The sequence below is a fragment of the Trachypithecus francoisi genome, unplaced genomic scaffold (assembly GCF_009764315.1).
Source record: "Trachypithecus francoisi isolate TF-2019V2 unplaced genomic scaffold, Tfra_2.0 Lachesis_group0, whole genome shotgun sequence".
In the NCBI taxonomy this organism is placed as follows: domain Eukaryota; kingdom Metazoa; phylum Chordata; class Mammalia; order Primates; family Cercopithecidae; genus Trachypithecus; species Trachypithecus francoisi.
In genome coordinates, this window is record NW_022681453.1 from 161,798,575 (window position 1) to 161,812,184 (window position 13,610).

Below are 13,610 nucleotides of genomic sequence, written 5' to 3' on the forward strand. Positions count from 1 at the left end.
ATTATTGAAAGAATAGAACTGAGGTTATGCAACTAAATGACAGAATGGCCTGAGAGAGAAAAACAAGTGTGGTCACCACAGCAGAGTGTTTTAAAGAGCAGAGAACTGGAACATAATCCTGAGACTTGGGCAAGCTCTCTCACTCTGTCCCATAGTTCAGAAATAATTGTACTCCCCTACATTTCAGTGGGTTTTAAGTGTTTCCAAGGTAGTTGCTCAAACATGCTGTGAACTCTTTGGACGGGATGTCCTAGAGAAACACTTAATAAACCATTCTCTACCTCCAGGGCTGGAAATCAAAATGTGTGCACACACCCCTCCCCTAGCCAAATGTGAAGCTGGTATTCCTTGGGCTTTTGCAGTTTCAAAATTCAGCTGGAGTTCTTGGACTATGCGAAGACATTCTTTTAAATCTGTGGTAGAGCAATCTTCTTAACTGCTGCTCTACCAATTATTACCTCTGTTCTCAGTCCAGCAATCATACTCTATGAAATCCTTTAAAAACCTAAAAATACTTTACTAGCAATTAGGACTATTTGCAGTAGTACTGGTAATTGTAATAGAAAGACATCCAAGATAATAACAATTCCTGGCCGGGCACAGTGGCTCACACCTGTAATCCCAGCACTTTGGGAGGCCGAGGCAGGTGAATCATGAGGTCAGGAGATCAAGACCAGCCTGGCCAACATGGTGAAACCCCGTCTCTACTAAAAATACAAAAATTAGCTGGGCGTGGTGGTGTGTGCCTGTAGTCCCAGCTACTCAGGAGGCTGAGGCAAGAGAATCACTTGAACCCGAGAGGCAGAGGTTGCAGTAAGCTGAGATCGCGCCACTGCACTCAAGCCTGGCAACAGAGTGAGACTCTGTCTCAAAAAATAAATAAATAAATAAAATAAAATAAAATAAAACTAACAAAACAATAATTCCTTACATTTGCACAACCCTCCATGGTTTGTAGAATTTTCCCCTGCTACCTCTTTTAAGTATTGCATCCCCCTGTGAGGACAGGTTGGCACTACTGCTGCACTGAGCAAGTAAGAAAACTATATGATCAAAGAGATCGTGTAGCTGTCCAGATCTCCTAATTCTCGTGATAGTTGACCCCCTGTTTTCCCACCACACCACAATCACTTCACCCTTTTAAATCATAGATAACTGTTTTTAAAAGGACTTTTGGTTTGGTGCCCCCATGAATGACCCTGCTCCACTGATTCTGCTAAACAAATCTGGCACGTGGCTTAGGGTGTGGAGAACCTGGTGAGTACAGTCGAGGCTATATCCAGTCCCTCCCTCCCTGCAGCAGTCACATGTTCTTTTATAAGATGTCAGTCAGAAGTCACTTAATTGCTTAGAACCCTCTAATGTCCTTTCATTGTATTAAACATTCTCTTGTGGAAAATGTAAAGATATACAAAAGTGGAGTTTTGTTTGTTTGTTTGTTTGTTTTTGAGATGGAGTCTCCCTGTTGTTGCCCAGGCTGGAGTGCAGGCTGGCATGATCTCGACTCATTGCAACCTCTGCCTCCCAGGTTCACGTGATTCTCCTGCCTCACCTCCCAAGCAGCTGGGATTACAGGCACCTGCCACCACGCCCGGCTAATTTTTGTATTTTTAGTAGAGACAGCGTTTCGCCACGTTGGCCAGGCTGGTCTCAAACTCCTAACCTCAGGGGATCCACTTGCCTCGGCCTCCCAGAGTACTGGGATTACAGGCTTGAGCCATTGCGCCCAGCCTAAAGTGGAGATTTTTATTTATCATGAAGCCACCACTGGCTCTAACAATTATCAACTTGTATGTGGCTAGTCTTGTTTCTTTTATATCCTCATCACTCTTAGACATTATATCATGTTCTATTGCTCTTTGCATAAATTAAAAGTCCTTACAAGGGCTCACAAGATCTTACCTGATCTGGCCCCTACCCACCTTGATATTCTCACCTTGATGTCCTCAGCTTACCCACATGGGCCCTCCTGCTGTTACATCCAATGTACTAAATTTGCTCAAGCTTCAGTGCCTTTGCTCTTGATATCCTATCTGCTTTGAATGTCTCAAGTCTGCTTCTTCTCTCAGCATACATACCACTCACCAATTTGAGGTCTGTCCTGAAAATTTGATCTTTACAGAGAGACATCCCTTGACCATCATTATAATTCTTGCTCAATCTCTATCTTATCTCACTGTTTTATTTCAAATAAATATTCCTGATATTTTCTTATTTTTTATTTTTACTAAAATTAAAAAAAATCTGGCTTCCTCCCTCTCCCAGTAAACTCCTTGAAAGCAGACTCCTTGCTGTCACAAGCACTGCTATAACCCCAAAACAGTGTCTGGAACATAGTAACATGAAAAAAAGGCCTATTTTGATGAATAGGTGAATCTTGCATTGGGTCTCGTTCTTCCAGGTACATTATGGATTTGTTTCCAGTACATTATGGATTTGTTTCCAGTCTTCTCATTTCATGAGGGTTTTAGATTGTCACCCTTATTTATCAGCAAGGTATGCTATGTGTGCTTTTTTCCCCCTTTCTTTCATCTTCATGTCTTTCCCCTCTGTCTTAGCCCATTTTCTGTTGCTCTAACAGAATACCTGAGACTGGGAAATTTATAAACGAAAGAGGTTTATTTTGCTCACAATTCTAGAGGCTGGGAAGTCCAAGATAAGGTAGCAGCATCTGGTCAGCTTCTGGTGAGGGCCTTGTGCTGTGTCATAACATGGCAGAAGGCATGACAGGACAAGAAGGGACACATTGAGAGCCAAACTGGTTTTTATAATAGACTCACTGACATGATAACTCACCCACTTATGTGATAACCTATTGATCCATTAATCTGTTAATCCATTAATCCATCAGGAGAGTAGAGCCCTCATGGCCCTATCACCTCTTAAAGGCCCCACCTCTTAATGCTGTTACATTGGGATTAAGTTTCAACATGAGTTTTGGAGGGGACAAACATTCAAATTGTAGCAGTCTCTATTAATTTGTGCCTTTGTTTCTAGAACAGTGAGTCTGCTTCTGGTCTGGATTGAAGTCTCATAAACTATCATGTTCTCCTTTCAGGTTTGGAATTCGAGACACATCATAAAACTTTGGGATGATTCTGGAAGTCCTAAAAGGAACCTTATCTCCTGACATTAAATTCTTCTTCTTATTTTATTAGGGTGTACTCCAAGTTGTGAAAATCTCTTGATGAGCAAAGATAACTATAAGTAAAATCCTATTTTATTTTCTTTTAGGACCTAAGAAATAAATCCATTGGTAAAGAAAATTAAAATAAAATTGTTTAGGCAGAAATAATTGAGTAATGTAAATGAGTGTCATTTCAGAGGTTAGAAGGAAAGCTGGCTGACCATGAAAGGAATCAGCATGAGAATATGTTCTGGGCTCCCCGTGAAGAAATCAGGACAAGACTAATAAGACTTCGATCCAGAGACCGGGACGAACACAGAGGCCTGCAAAAAGGGGCAGCTGTAAAAACTGTGCATTATGTTGTGTAGAAGATGTATGATATATCAGAAAAGGTCTGGGTTTTCACTTGGTTAGACCTGGGTTCAAACTCCTGCTTTGTCAAGGTCCTGCTGGGTGACCTTGGGAAATGATTTAACTTCACATTCCGCATGCCTCAATTTCCCTTTGTGTAAAACACAAAAAGCATTATTTCTCATCCAGGAGCATCATGAAAATTAAATGTGTAATATATGTAAAGCCATCAGTGTAATACTGAGCACACAGGATGCATTTGATAGATGGGATTTATTATCATATTTGTTATACTTATTTTTGTTGTTATTATATCATTCAGACATTTTGCTTAGCTACCGCATATATTTCCTTTCCTGCTGGCAATAATTTGCAGCATATAGAGCAAATGAGCACTGCCTATTGAGCAATGGGAAACAGCACTCTCCTTCAAGACATACCTCTGTTAGTTTCTAATCATCTATCCCTATTTTTATTTCCTTGGCTGAGAGGAATAATTAATTATTCCTTTAGATTTAGGACACTTAGAAGCACCCACAGGAATAACCTGGTTGGCTGAAATGTCTTGGTCAAAAGAACCCTGAAAATTTGTGAAATTAATTGGCATAAAAATGGGGAGAAGCTCATGTAAGCAAACTGAACTGAGCTGGCTCAGTACCAACTCTCAGCGCATGGTGCTGTTCCTGGCAAAGGTCTTTGAAAAACCTGTGTTCTCCAGACAGCTTGGCTGTTCCTTGGCTGTAGTGATTAGGAGCCATACAGCAAGGGAGAAAGATTGTATGTAAGGCTGTTTGTGAACTGAGGCAGGAGACCTGATTTTTGCTTTTCAGTGGAGAGTTTTTTCTGATCCTTATTATTATTATTATTATTATTATTTACTTTTTTTGCAGAGATGAGGTCTTACTACGTTAACCAGGCTGGTCTTGAACTCCAGGCCTCAAGCAATCCTCCTGTTTCGGTTTTCCAAAGTGCTGGGATTACAGGTGTGAGTTGCTGCACCCAGCCTCTGGTACATCTTTTTATAAGCCAACCCAAGAGACAGGGTTTTTCCCTGTTGTCCAGGCTGGAGTGCAATGGCGTGATCCTAGCTCAATATGGCCTCACACTCCCGTGCTCAAGTGATCCTCTAGCCTCACCTTCCCTAGTAGCTAGGAGGTCCTTCATGTCCATAATGTGGAAGTTACCATTCCAGTGTATAGATTATGTGCTTAGAATTTGGAGGCTATTTCCATCAAGAATATCATATTATGCCAGGTGCAGTTGCTCACGCCTGTAATCCCAGCCCTTTGGGAGGCCGAGGTGGGTGGATCACCTGAGGTCAAGAGTTCAAGACCAGCCTAGCCAACATGGTGAAACCCTATCTTTACTAAAAATACAAAAATTAGCCAGGCATGGTGGCGCACGCCTGTAACCCCAGCTACTTAGAAGATTGAGACCGGAGAATCACTTGAACCCGGGAGGTGGAGGCTGCAGTGAGCTGAGATCACGCCACTGCACTCCAGCCTGGGCGACAGAGTGAGACTCCGTCTCAAAAAAAAAAAAAAAAAAAGAAAAGAAAAACAGAAAAACCAAGAATATTATATTACTTGATTAAGAATTCTGCATGAAGAAAGTCAACCATGAAGAATGAGAAGAGTATATACCTTGTAACTCATCATCCCTTTCTTTGTAAAACACCAGTGAAATGAGATGGAATTTTTCTGTTTTGGATCAGCTGAACTTGTGGGTTTTCTCTGGGTTAGGGGAGAGAGGTTGCTTTAAAATGACATTTTTCTATTTCTGGATGAAATAATATGATGCATGAAATAACTTTAAAAACTCAAGTGGGTGTGTGTGGGAAATGAGTGGTTATGTAGATGAAATAAGATTGCATGGGTGATGGTTTTTGAACCTGGTTGATGTGTATATCCAGATTCACCATACTTACTATTCTTTCCATATAAAGTTAAAAATGTCAGTTCTCTCAGTGTTTTCTACAGGACATTGGGGAAAAAAAGAGGGAGGTGAATGCCGTAATCAAAATTTCAAAAACACAGTTTGGAAAACACCAGGTCTTTTCCTTGAAAGCCACAGTGTGTATTCGCATGTTAAAGACTGAGGATTATTGCATTAAAGAGACCTTTTAAACACAGTTTAACCCAGTTCTAGTCCCAAAGCTAATTTGACTATTGAAACTGATTTTTCCCCATCCACACCTGTTAACAACTTGTCAAACTAGCATTTCATGGGACACAGGCACTTCAGTTAGTCTGAGAACAAGAACCAAGGACAGTTTCCTCCGCTTTCTGCCAAGAACAGTTTTTCAGAATTGAGGAAGATTTATTTTTCTGGGATCACAGAGGAAAAGCAAGGGAACCACCTGCTGATTCAGTCAAACCTTACAGGGGGATCTCAGACTAGCTCCGTGAGTATACTTGACAGAAAGAAAATTTACTGCTTATCAGCCCACGTTCACTATCTCAAATAAAAAAATGTAGGAAGAGAAAGAAAACGAGAGAGGAAAGACAAGAAGCAGCTTAGAGGCAGAGAAAGAGTGAAACAGAAGGAAAAAAAGATACAGAAACAAAAAATCAGACTCTTAGGTCACATGATGAATCCCCTTCACTTTGCAAACCCTCTTTCCATCTATTTTCAAACAATGTCAACAGTATATTTTCTTTTCCTGACATTATGCATCAGCCACCCCCCACCTTTTTTCATAACTGGTCACATATACCAGTAATCGTCAACTAAATCTGTATATCAGAAAGTCATCCTAAAATTCCAAATTTAGATTCACTTTTATGCTTCAAGGCTGTTTACAAATATTTGTTCTAATATCCTGATAAACAAAGGTGAAAGGACTATTTAATTCAGAAAGTGACTGTTTTTTGGCTTGCAAACAAATAATCATTAAATTGAATGAAGCCAGCTCTTGGTACATAAACAGCGCCAGCTGTGGCTTCTTCTGTACTGCTGTGGCTGTCAAAAGGAATCTGAATTCAAGGCAGTTGTAAAGTAAGTACATAAATAACATCAGCAAAAGCAAATAAAGAGCAACCCCTAAAAAACCAGCGACCAAAGAAATCTACCTTTTTGTTAAGACATGTTAGGGCTTCATTAAGAGGAACTTGCAAAACTTGATGATTCACTTTCTGAGTTTGAACAGAGCCTGGTCTCCGGAAAACAATCCAAGGGTAAGATGAAACCTGACGTTTGCCTTATCAGACTCTGCTGGGAACACAGTTTTAAGGAAAAAGCAATGAGAAAAGTCTACTTACCAAAGTCACAAACTTCAACTCCTTGGCTAGTACACCTCGGTCTAGCCAGGAAAAAGTAGAAACAAGAAGCCAAGGCTAAGGCTCGCTGCCCTGGCCACGAGGAGGGGTGCAGCTCTCATGTTGAGGAGAGCTGTTTCTGGCAGGAGTTAGGAGGAACTGCTACCGCTTCAAAAGCCTGTAGAGGGGAAGCTATTTAATTAAGGGATTGAAAGGGAAGGAGGAGCCACACTCATAAATAGTAAAGTTTCCAGGAAGCGTAGGGCAGGTTTGGTATGTAAATAATGGCATATAATTTTTGAGCTGAGAGAGATCACAGTTTCCCCATTTAAGTTAGGACACCAAGGTCAAGAGTGGGGAAAGCTGTTGATCAAGGTCACAGAGCATGTTAGTACACATTTCTATTCTTGTTTTCAGTTTACTTTTATCTTATTATTATTATTTTTTTCTGGACGGAGTTTCGCTCTGTCACCCAGGCTGGAGTGCAGTGGCATGATCTTGGCTCACTGCAAACTCCGCCTCCTGAGTTCAAGCAATTCTCCTGCCTCAGCCTCCTGAGTAGCTGGGATTACAGGCATGTGCCACCACACTCAGCTAATTTTTGTATTTTTAGTAGAGATGGGGTTTCACCATGTTAGTTAGGCTGGTCTCGAACTCCTGACCTCGTGATCCACCTGCCTCAGCCTCCCAAAGTGCTGAGATTACAGGCGTGAGCCACTGTGCCCTGCCAGTTTACTTTTATCTTTTCTTTAGATAAGGTATGATACAGCGTTGGCTTTGTGGCTGTCATTGGGAAAGGGATCTACCCCGACTTTAGAAACCTTAGACCAGTGATTCTTAATCAGTTGGGAGTCCAAAGTTGTAGGACTGAAATCTGGAAGGAAATACAGGTATTGACATATTTAAGGCCTATTTCCATGCCAAACATGGCTACTTTTTCAAAAACTCTCATGTAGCCTATAGAGGTATTTTTAAATTGAAGAAGAAAAGTAAGAGCAAGTTTATTTTGAAAAATTTTAGGCTGGGCATGGTGGCTCATGTCTGTAATCCCAGCACTTTTGGAGGCCGAGGTGGGCAGATCACTTGAGGTCAGGAGTTCAAGACCAGCCTGGCCAGCATGGTGAAACCCCATCTCTACTAAAAATACAAAAAAAAATTAGCCGAGCGTGGTGGCACATGCCTGTAGTTCCAGCTACCTGGGAGACTGAGGCAGGAGAATCACTTGAACCCAGGAGGTGAAGGTTGCAGTAAGCTGAGATTGTGCCATTGCACTCCAGCCTAGGCTACAGAGCAAGACTCCATCTCAAAACCAAACAAACAAAAACAACAACAACAACAAAGAAAAATTTTAGTCACACCTTAAGACAAATTGGACATTACCCGTGGTATCTCAAAATTAGGATTGGAGGTCCCTTTCCAAACCTGACAGAGTTTTTTTAAGAAAACAAAAAGCCCAAACCTATAATTATTAGTTATTAGTCATCAACTTTGGCCATAAGCCTTACATTTTGAGTGAGTTACATCCTTGCCTCTCCAGCTATGATCTCACTGGGGACACTGCAAAATGCAATCCAGACTGATGGAACTTTGCTTTCCATTTTCCCCAACCTGTCAGTTTCATCATAGGCTAAAACAATACAAACTTGAGGTGCACATTGAGATTTTGCAAGATTTGGGGGCAGAGCTGCCTGTCATGACATTCGTATCCTAATGGTAGAGGGAGAACAACGGTTTACTCACAACCCATTTCCTGGTACATTGCGCTTACCTGTGGCAGGAGGAGTGTGTTCTTATGTGATCATAGGATGCCCTGGAATGTGGTATATGGGAGAGCTGTTGCTTCTTCTGGTAGTAGGTAACATGTGCAAATAGGCTGGGCACGGTGGTTCATGCCTGTAATCCTAGCACTTTGGGAAGCTGAGGTGGGCAGATCACTTGAGGTTAGGAGTTTGAGACCAGCCTAGCCAACGTGGTGAAACCCTGAATCTACTAAAAATACAAAAATTAGCCAGGCTTGGTGGTGGCACCTGTAATCCCAGCTACCTGGGAGGCTGGGGCAAGAGAATCACTTGAACTCGGGAGGCTGAGGTTGCAGTGAGCTGAGATCACACCACTGCACTCCAGCCTGGGCAATAGAGTGAGACTCTGTCTCAAAAAAAAAAAAAAAAAATGTGCAAATAATAAATGCATGTGTGATTAGGATTAGACATTCAAGGGAATTTGCAGCCTTCTCTTTGCCATCTCATTCTCCACCTGCCAGTCCACACTGTCCATTTTAATGGGTAAGATTTTGAGGAAATGGGTGCAAGAAAAAGGAAATAAAAATTGGAAGGTTTTCCAGTCCAGGGCATACATGAAGTTGATACATTAATCCCTGCTGTGTGCACCAGGCAATCTGAGAAAGGAAGCTCCAGCACCTACGTACCATTCACAGGCAAAGTTCTGAACTGCATTTCTTCAATTGTGCCAGATGTCTGATTCTGTTGAATGCCTTATTTTCTCAGCTATCTGCCTGGGTCCTTGTTCTGTCTCCTTCCTTGTCTCACCCTTGGACTGGTGCTTGGAAGTATTTCAGCAATAGCCTTAGACCTTCCTGATAATGGCTGATTCTCTAATCTACCTATACCACGTTACACTGGTTGGATAAACCCTCTTTCTGACCTAGACCCTAATTTTTTCTGTGGTACCGCCTCTGGGTTCCTTTTAGCTTTTCAAGTGAGAATGGCAACAACAACCAAGTTTTCTTTGAAAACCAGAAAACGGCTGCTTGAATTGAATACATCTCAACTCAAACTTAATCTAAGTTGAATTAAATGGTTTATACTTCCATGTCAATCATCACCCTCACTTCCACTTTGATCTTTGAGTTATAAGGGGAGGAGAAGTATTCAAAGTCATAAATGTAGAGTCTTGAAAATCCTGAACACCATGAAATGGAGTGTAAAAGATCCTCAACTCAGATGAAACCTGTTTTAGGATGTTCTGTGGCCCCTTGAACTTTGCAAGGTTTTTGCAAAGACATAAGGGTTATCTGGGATAAAAATATGGATATAGTATGTATTAGTCCACTTTCATACTGCTGTGAAGAAATACCTAAGACTGGGTAATTTATAAAGAAAACTAAATTTAATGGACTCAAAGTTCCACATGGCTGGGGAGGCCTCAAAGTCATGGTGGAAGGTGAAGGAGAAGCAAAGGCACATTTTACATGGCAGCAGGCAAGAGAGTGTGTGCAGGGAAACTGCCCTTTATAAAACCATCAGATTTCACGAGACTTATTCACTATTACAGGAATAGCATGGGAAAAGCCCTCCTCCATGATTCAATTACTTCCCACCAGGTACCTTTCATGACATGTGGGGATTATAGGAGCTATAATTCAAGATGAGATTTGTGTAAGGACATAGCTAAATCATATCATAGTAACATCAAAAGTGATATTTGAAAAAACATTGGGAAGTCTTTATATAAGAGTGAGGAGTGTCAATAATTTTCCATGATTTGTAGGACTTACTGACTGAATCATTTGTGTTCTCTTGTTGTACTTCTTTCTCTATATGTCAAGTGCTCAACCTCTAATGATCTGTTCTAATGAACAGTTAGAAAGTTCCATAAGTGGAGCAGGTTAAGATTTTTGAAAAGCAGACTTCCAGATAGATATTTGCACGTAGGAAGTTTATTAAGGAGTGCACTCAGGATTAACACCAGTGGGGCATAGAGAAATAACCAAGGTTGGACAGAGGGAGAAGTTGATTTGTAATGCAATATTGTTGAAGACCTCAGCTGACCCTGTTACAAGTTCTGAAGATGGGAGGGCCTTTCAGAGTTGTCTTGAATTGAGTGAGAAGTCAGGCCTTTTTTATTAGCCAGTCATTGGATGCAGTCTGCTCCTGGTAGGGAGTATGACCATGGATAAGGCAAAGGTGACTCTCTTCTGCCAAAATAATTCCCAAAGGGGTTGCTAGCTGAGTGATGTCAAACAAATTTCCAAGAGCGGGGAGCAATGAATCCTTGGGCAGCGTAACACAGAATCTATGATGATGAACACTTACAGGAAAAAAAAATTGTGATCCTTAGTAGATCACAGTCTATGAAAGCACTAAATGTGCCTCTGACCGTAAGAGTCTGAGATCCATCAGTAAGTATATGGCTGTTCACCAGCATCACAGGGAAGACTGTGTTTAACCTGTCTGGCTTCTTATGGCCTTCATAGTTGTATTATTTGACTCTCAGGGACTTATGAACTATTGGGCACTCAATAATACTGATTGACCAACTGTCAATATAAAGGCAAATGAAATGACTGCGTCAGAGCCCTGTTACAATGGGAATTGCTTTGAGGCAAAATTTAATTAATAAGATGGCTTTAGAATAAATGTTCTCCTCCTCTGAAACCATCATTTTGTGGGGTTTTTTTTTTTTTGCCCTCGGCATAAAATAACTATTTTGTTGTTTAGTATTTAGACATACATCCCCCATAAAACCAGAGATTATATAGTAAGAATGTCATCAACTAAGGTGTGTGTACCTAGGGGATTCATGCAATGGTCTAACACTTTAAAAAGTAGAGAAAGTGTTAAAACTTTTATTTGTGGTTTGTTTTTTTTTAACATAGGAAAGAAAAAAGGATTTACAATGGAAATTTATTCACAATGGACTGTTTTAAAATGGACTATTATTTGGCCATTAAAAAGGGATCCGAGTACTGATGCCTGCTACAACATGGATGAACTTTTAAAATATTAGGCTAATATTCCTTCTAAAATAGAACACATATTTGTATGATTCCACTTATATTAAATGTTTAGAATAGAAAAATCTTAGGAAACAGCCAAAAATTTTTAAAAGATTGCCTAGGACAGGGGGAAAAGGAGGCAGAGGGTGATGGCTAAGGGCTATGGGCTCTCTTTTTGGGCTGCTAAAAATACTCTAAAATTGATTGTAATGATACTTGAGCGACTCTGAATATACTAAAAACCATTGAATTGTACACTGTAAATGAATGAGTTTTATGACATCTGAATTATATCTCAATAAAGTCGTTATCTAAATAATTTACCACAAAATAAATATTCCAATATTTAATATAAACATGGTAATAGAAGTATATCCTTAATAAATAAACACATATCTGTTACATGTAATACTGATGGAGTCAGTGGTTGAACCAGTTTGAACATTACTAAATAAAATTAATAGTAATTATAAAATATAATTTATATATACATATAAACTTAGAGTATTAAAATTATCTATTGCTGTGAAACAAATGAACACAAACTTAGTGGCTTAAAACAACACACATTTCTTATCTTACCTTTTTCCTGAGTTAGGAGTCTAGGCATAACGTAAAAGGACTTTCTGCTCAGGATTTTTCACAAGGCTCTGATCAAGGTGTTAGCCAGACCTGGGATCCTCTCCCAGCTCCTGTAGTTGTTGGCAGGAATCAGTTCCTTGCAAGCTGTTTGAGGGCCCCAGTTCCTAAATTGCTGGCTGCTGTGTGGAAGCTGCCTTCAATTCCTTGCTACTTGGGCCCCTCCAAGAGGGCCGTTTGAGTCATCAGAACATGCAAGCTAAGGCAACAGAGAAACTTCAGAGACCATCTTTCCAGGACTTCATAAAATTTATCATGTGTAAGGATTACCCGAAAAGTTTAATAAGATACAGACTCTTCCAGAGCCTCACTCCTGGAAATTCTGATTCAGTGGGTTCAGGTAAGATGAGGAACGGTGTCCCACTAATACTTAATGGTGCCTAAGGCAAAAGGCAAAAATCATTAAACCAATCCTGTCATTACATGAAGTTTTGATATGTTGTTTATTATGGGTTGTTTAGCATTAATTATTATTTTTCAAAATTTTGCATTAAAATATTCCTTCTTTTGATTATAGGGTTTTTGGTACACCTTAAGTGTTGTGCCCAAGGAGGATGCCTCACTCACCTCACTCTAATTCCCAGGCATGACTCTAAGAATTGGAAGGCTGGAGATAACATACTTTTTCCTTTTGAGGTGAAATGATCTAACTTTCTCTGATTCTCTCTACAAGGAAATGCAGGCTTGGGTCAGGTGAATCCAGCTTTGGCTGACTGTACTGAGGCACTTAGGGCTGAATGGGACTCAGGACTTTTTGTCTATTAGACTGAACAGAGCTGACCTCCAGCTACTCCTTGGACTGTCATTACTTGCATAGAGCTAGCCCCCCTCACGCTTCCTGTGTGTAATAAAGCTGCTTTTCTCACAGTCAGGAGGCAAACGTTGGCCTATTGCTATTTCACCTTTAATACAGGCTTACAGAATGAATTTACAAAAATATGATGTAATCTCATTTTGTATAAATGTGTATTGAAGAAAAGACAGAATAGAGATGGGCCAATATTTTTAATGGTGATTTTTTTTGGGAGGTTGATGGGATTATAGGTGTTTTCATTTTCTTTCTTCTACTTTTCTCTACTTTCTAAATGTCTTATAATGAATAGATATTTTAATTAAAATCAGAAAACAAATTGTAAAATATCTAGCATTAACTTGATGATAATTCTTATTTAAGTGAGTATCAGTTATAGAAGGTAGGCCTAGAAAGCAACTTGCTTCATAACACTGTTCACCTGTCTTCACATGGGCCAACTCTTAAACCACTGAAGAGAGAACTTTTTCTTTCTTCTGCTCCAGTTTCTGACCCTGTCCCTCTCCTCTTTTGTTTGATATGTCTTATATTAAAGAGATAACTTCTTGTAGTAGCATGAAAGTACGAGAAAACACAGTAACTATTTAGAAAGTCCTGTTTGTCTTTAAGAACTTCCTAAATCAAACCAGGTCAATGGCCTATTAAACATATTCCACCACACTTAGAATAAAATCCAAAGCCTTCCATGAT

The 13,610-nt window shown here is 40.1% G+C and overlaps 1 protein-coding gene across 1 annotated transcript in view; it reads right to left on the reverse strand.

Annotated features, from left to right (window-relative positions):
- Window positions 1-6,928, reverse strand: part of ACP3 (acid phosphatase 3) — a 51,093-nt gene extending 44,165 nt beyond the window's left edge. Inside the window, 2 exon segments of the mRNA XM_033212671.1 lie at window positions 6,739-6,788; window positions 6,791-6,928. Coding sequence (XP_033068562.1) covers window positions 6,739-6,788; window positions 6,791-6,857 — 117 coding nt within the window. The 5' untranslated portion in view covers window positions 6,858-6,928.
- Window positions 6,929-13,610: the final 6,682 nt, after the last annotated feature.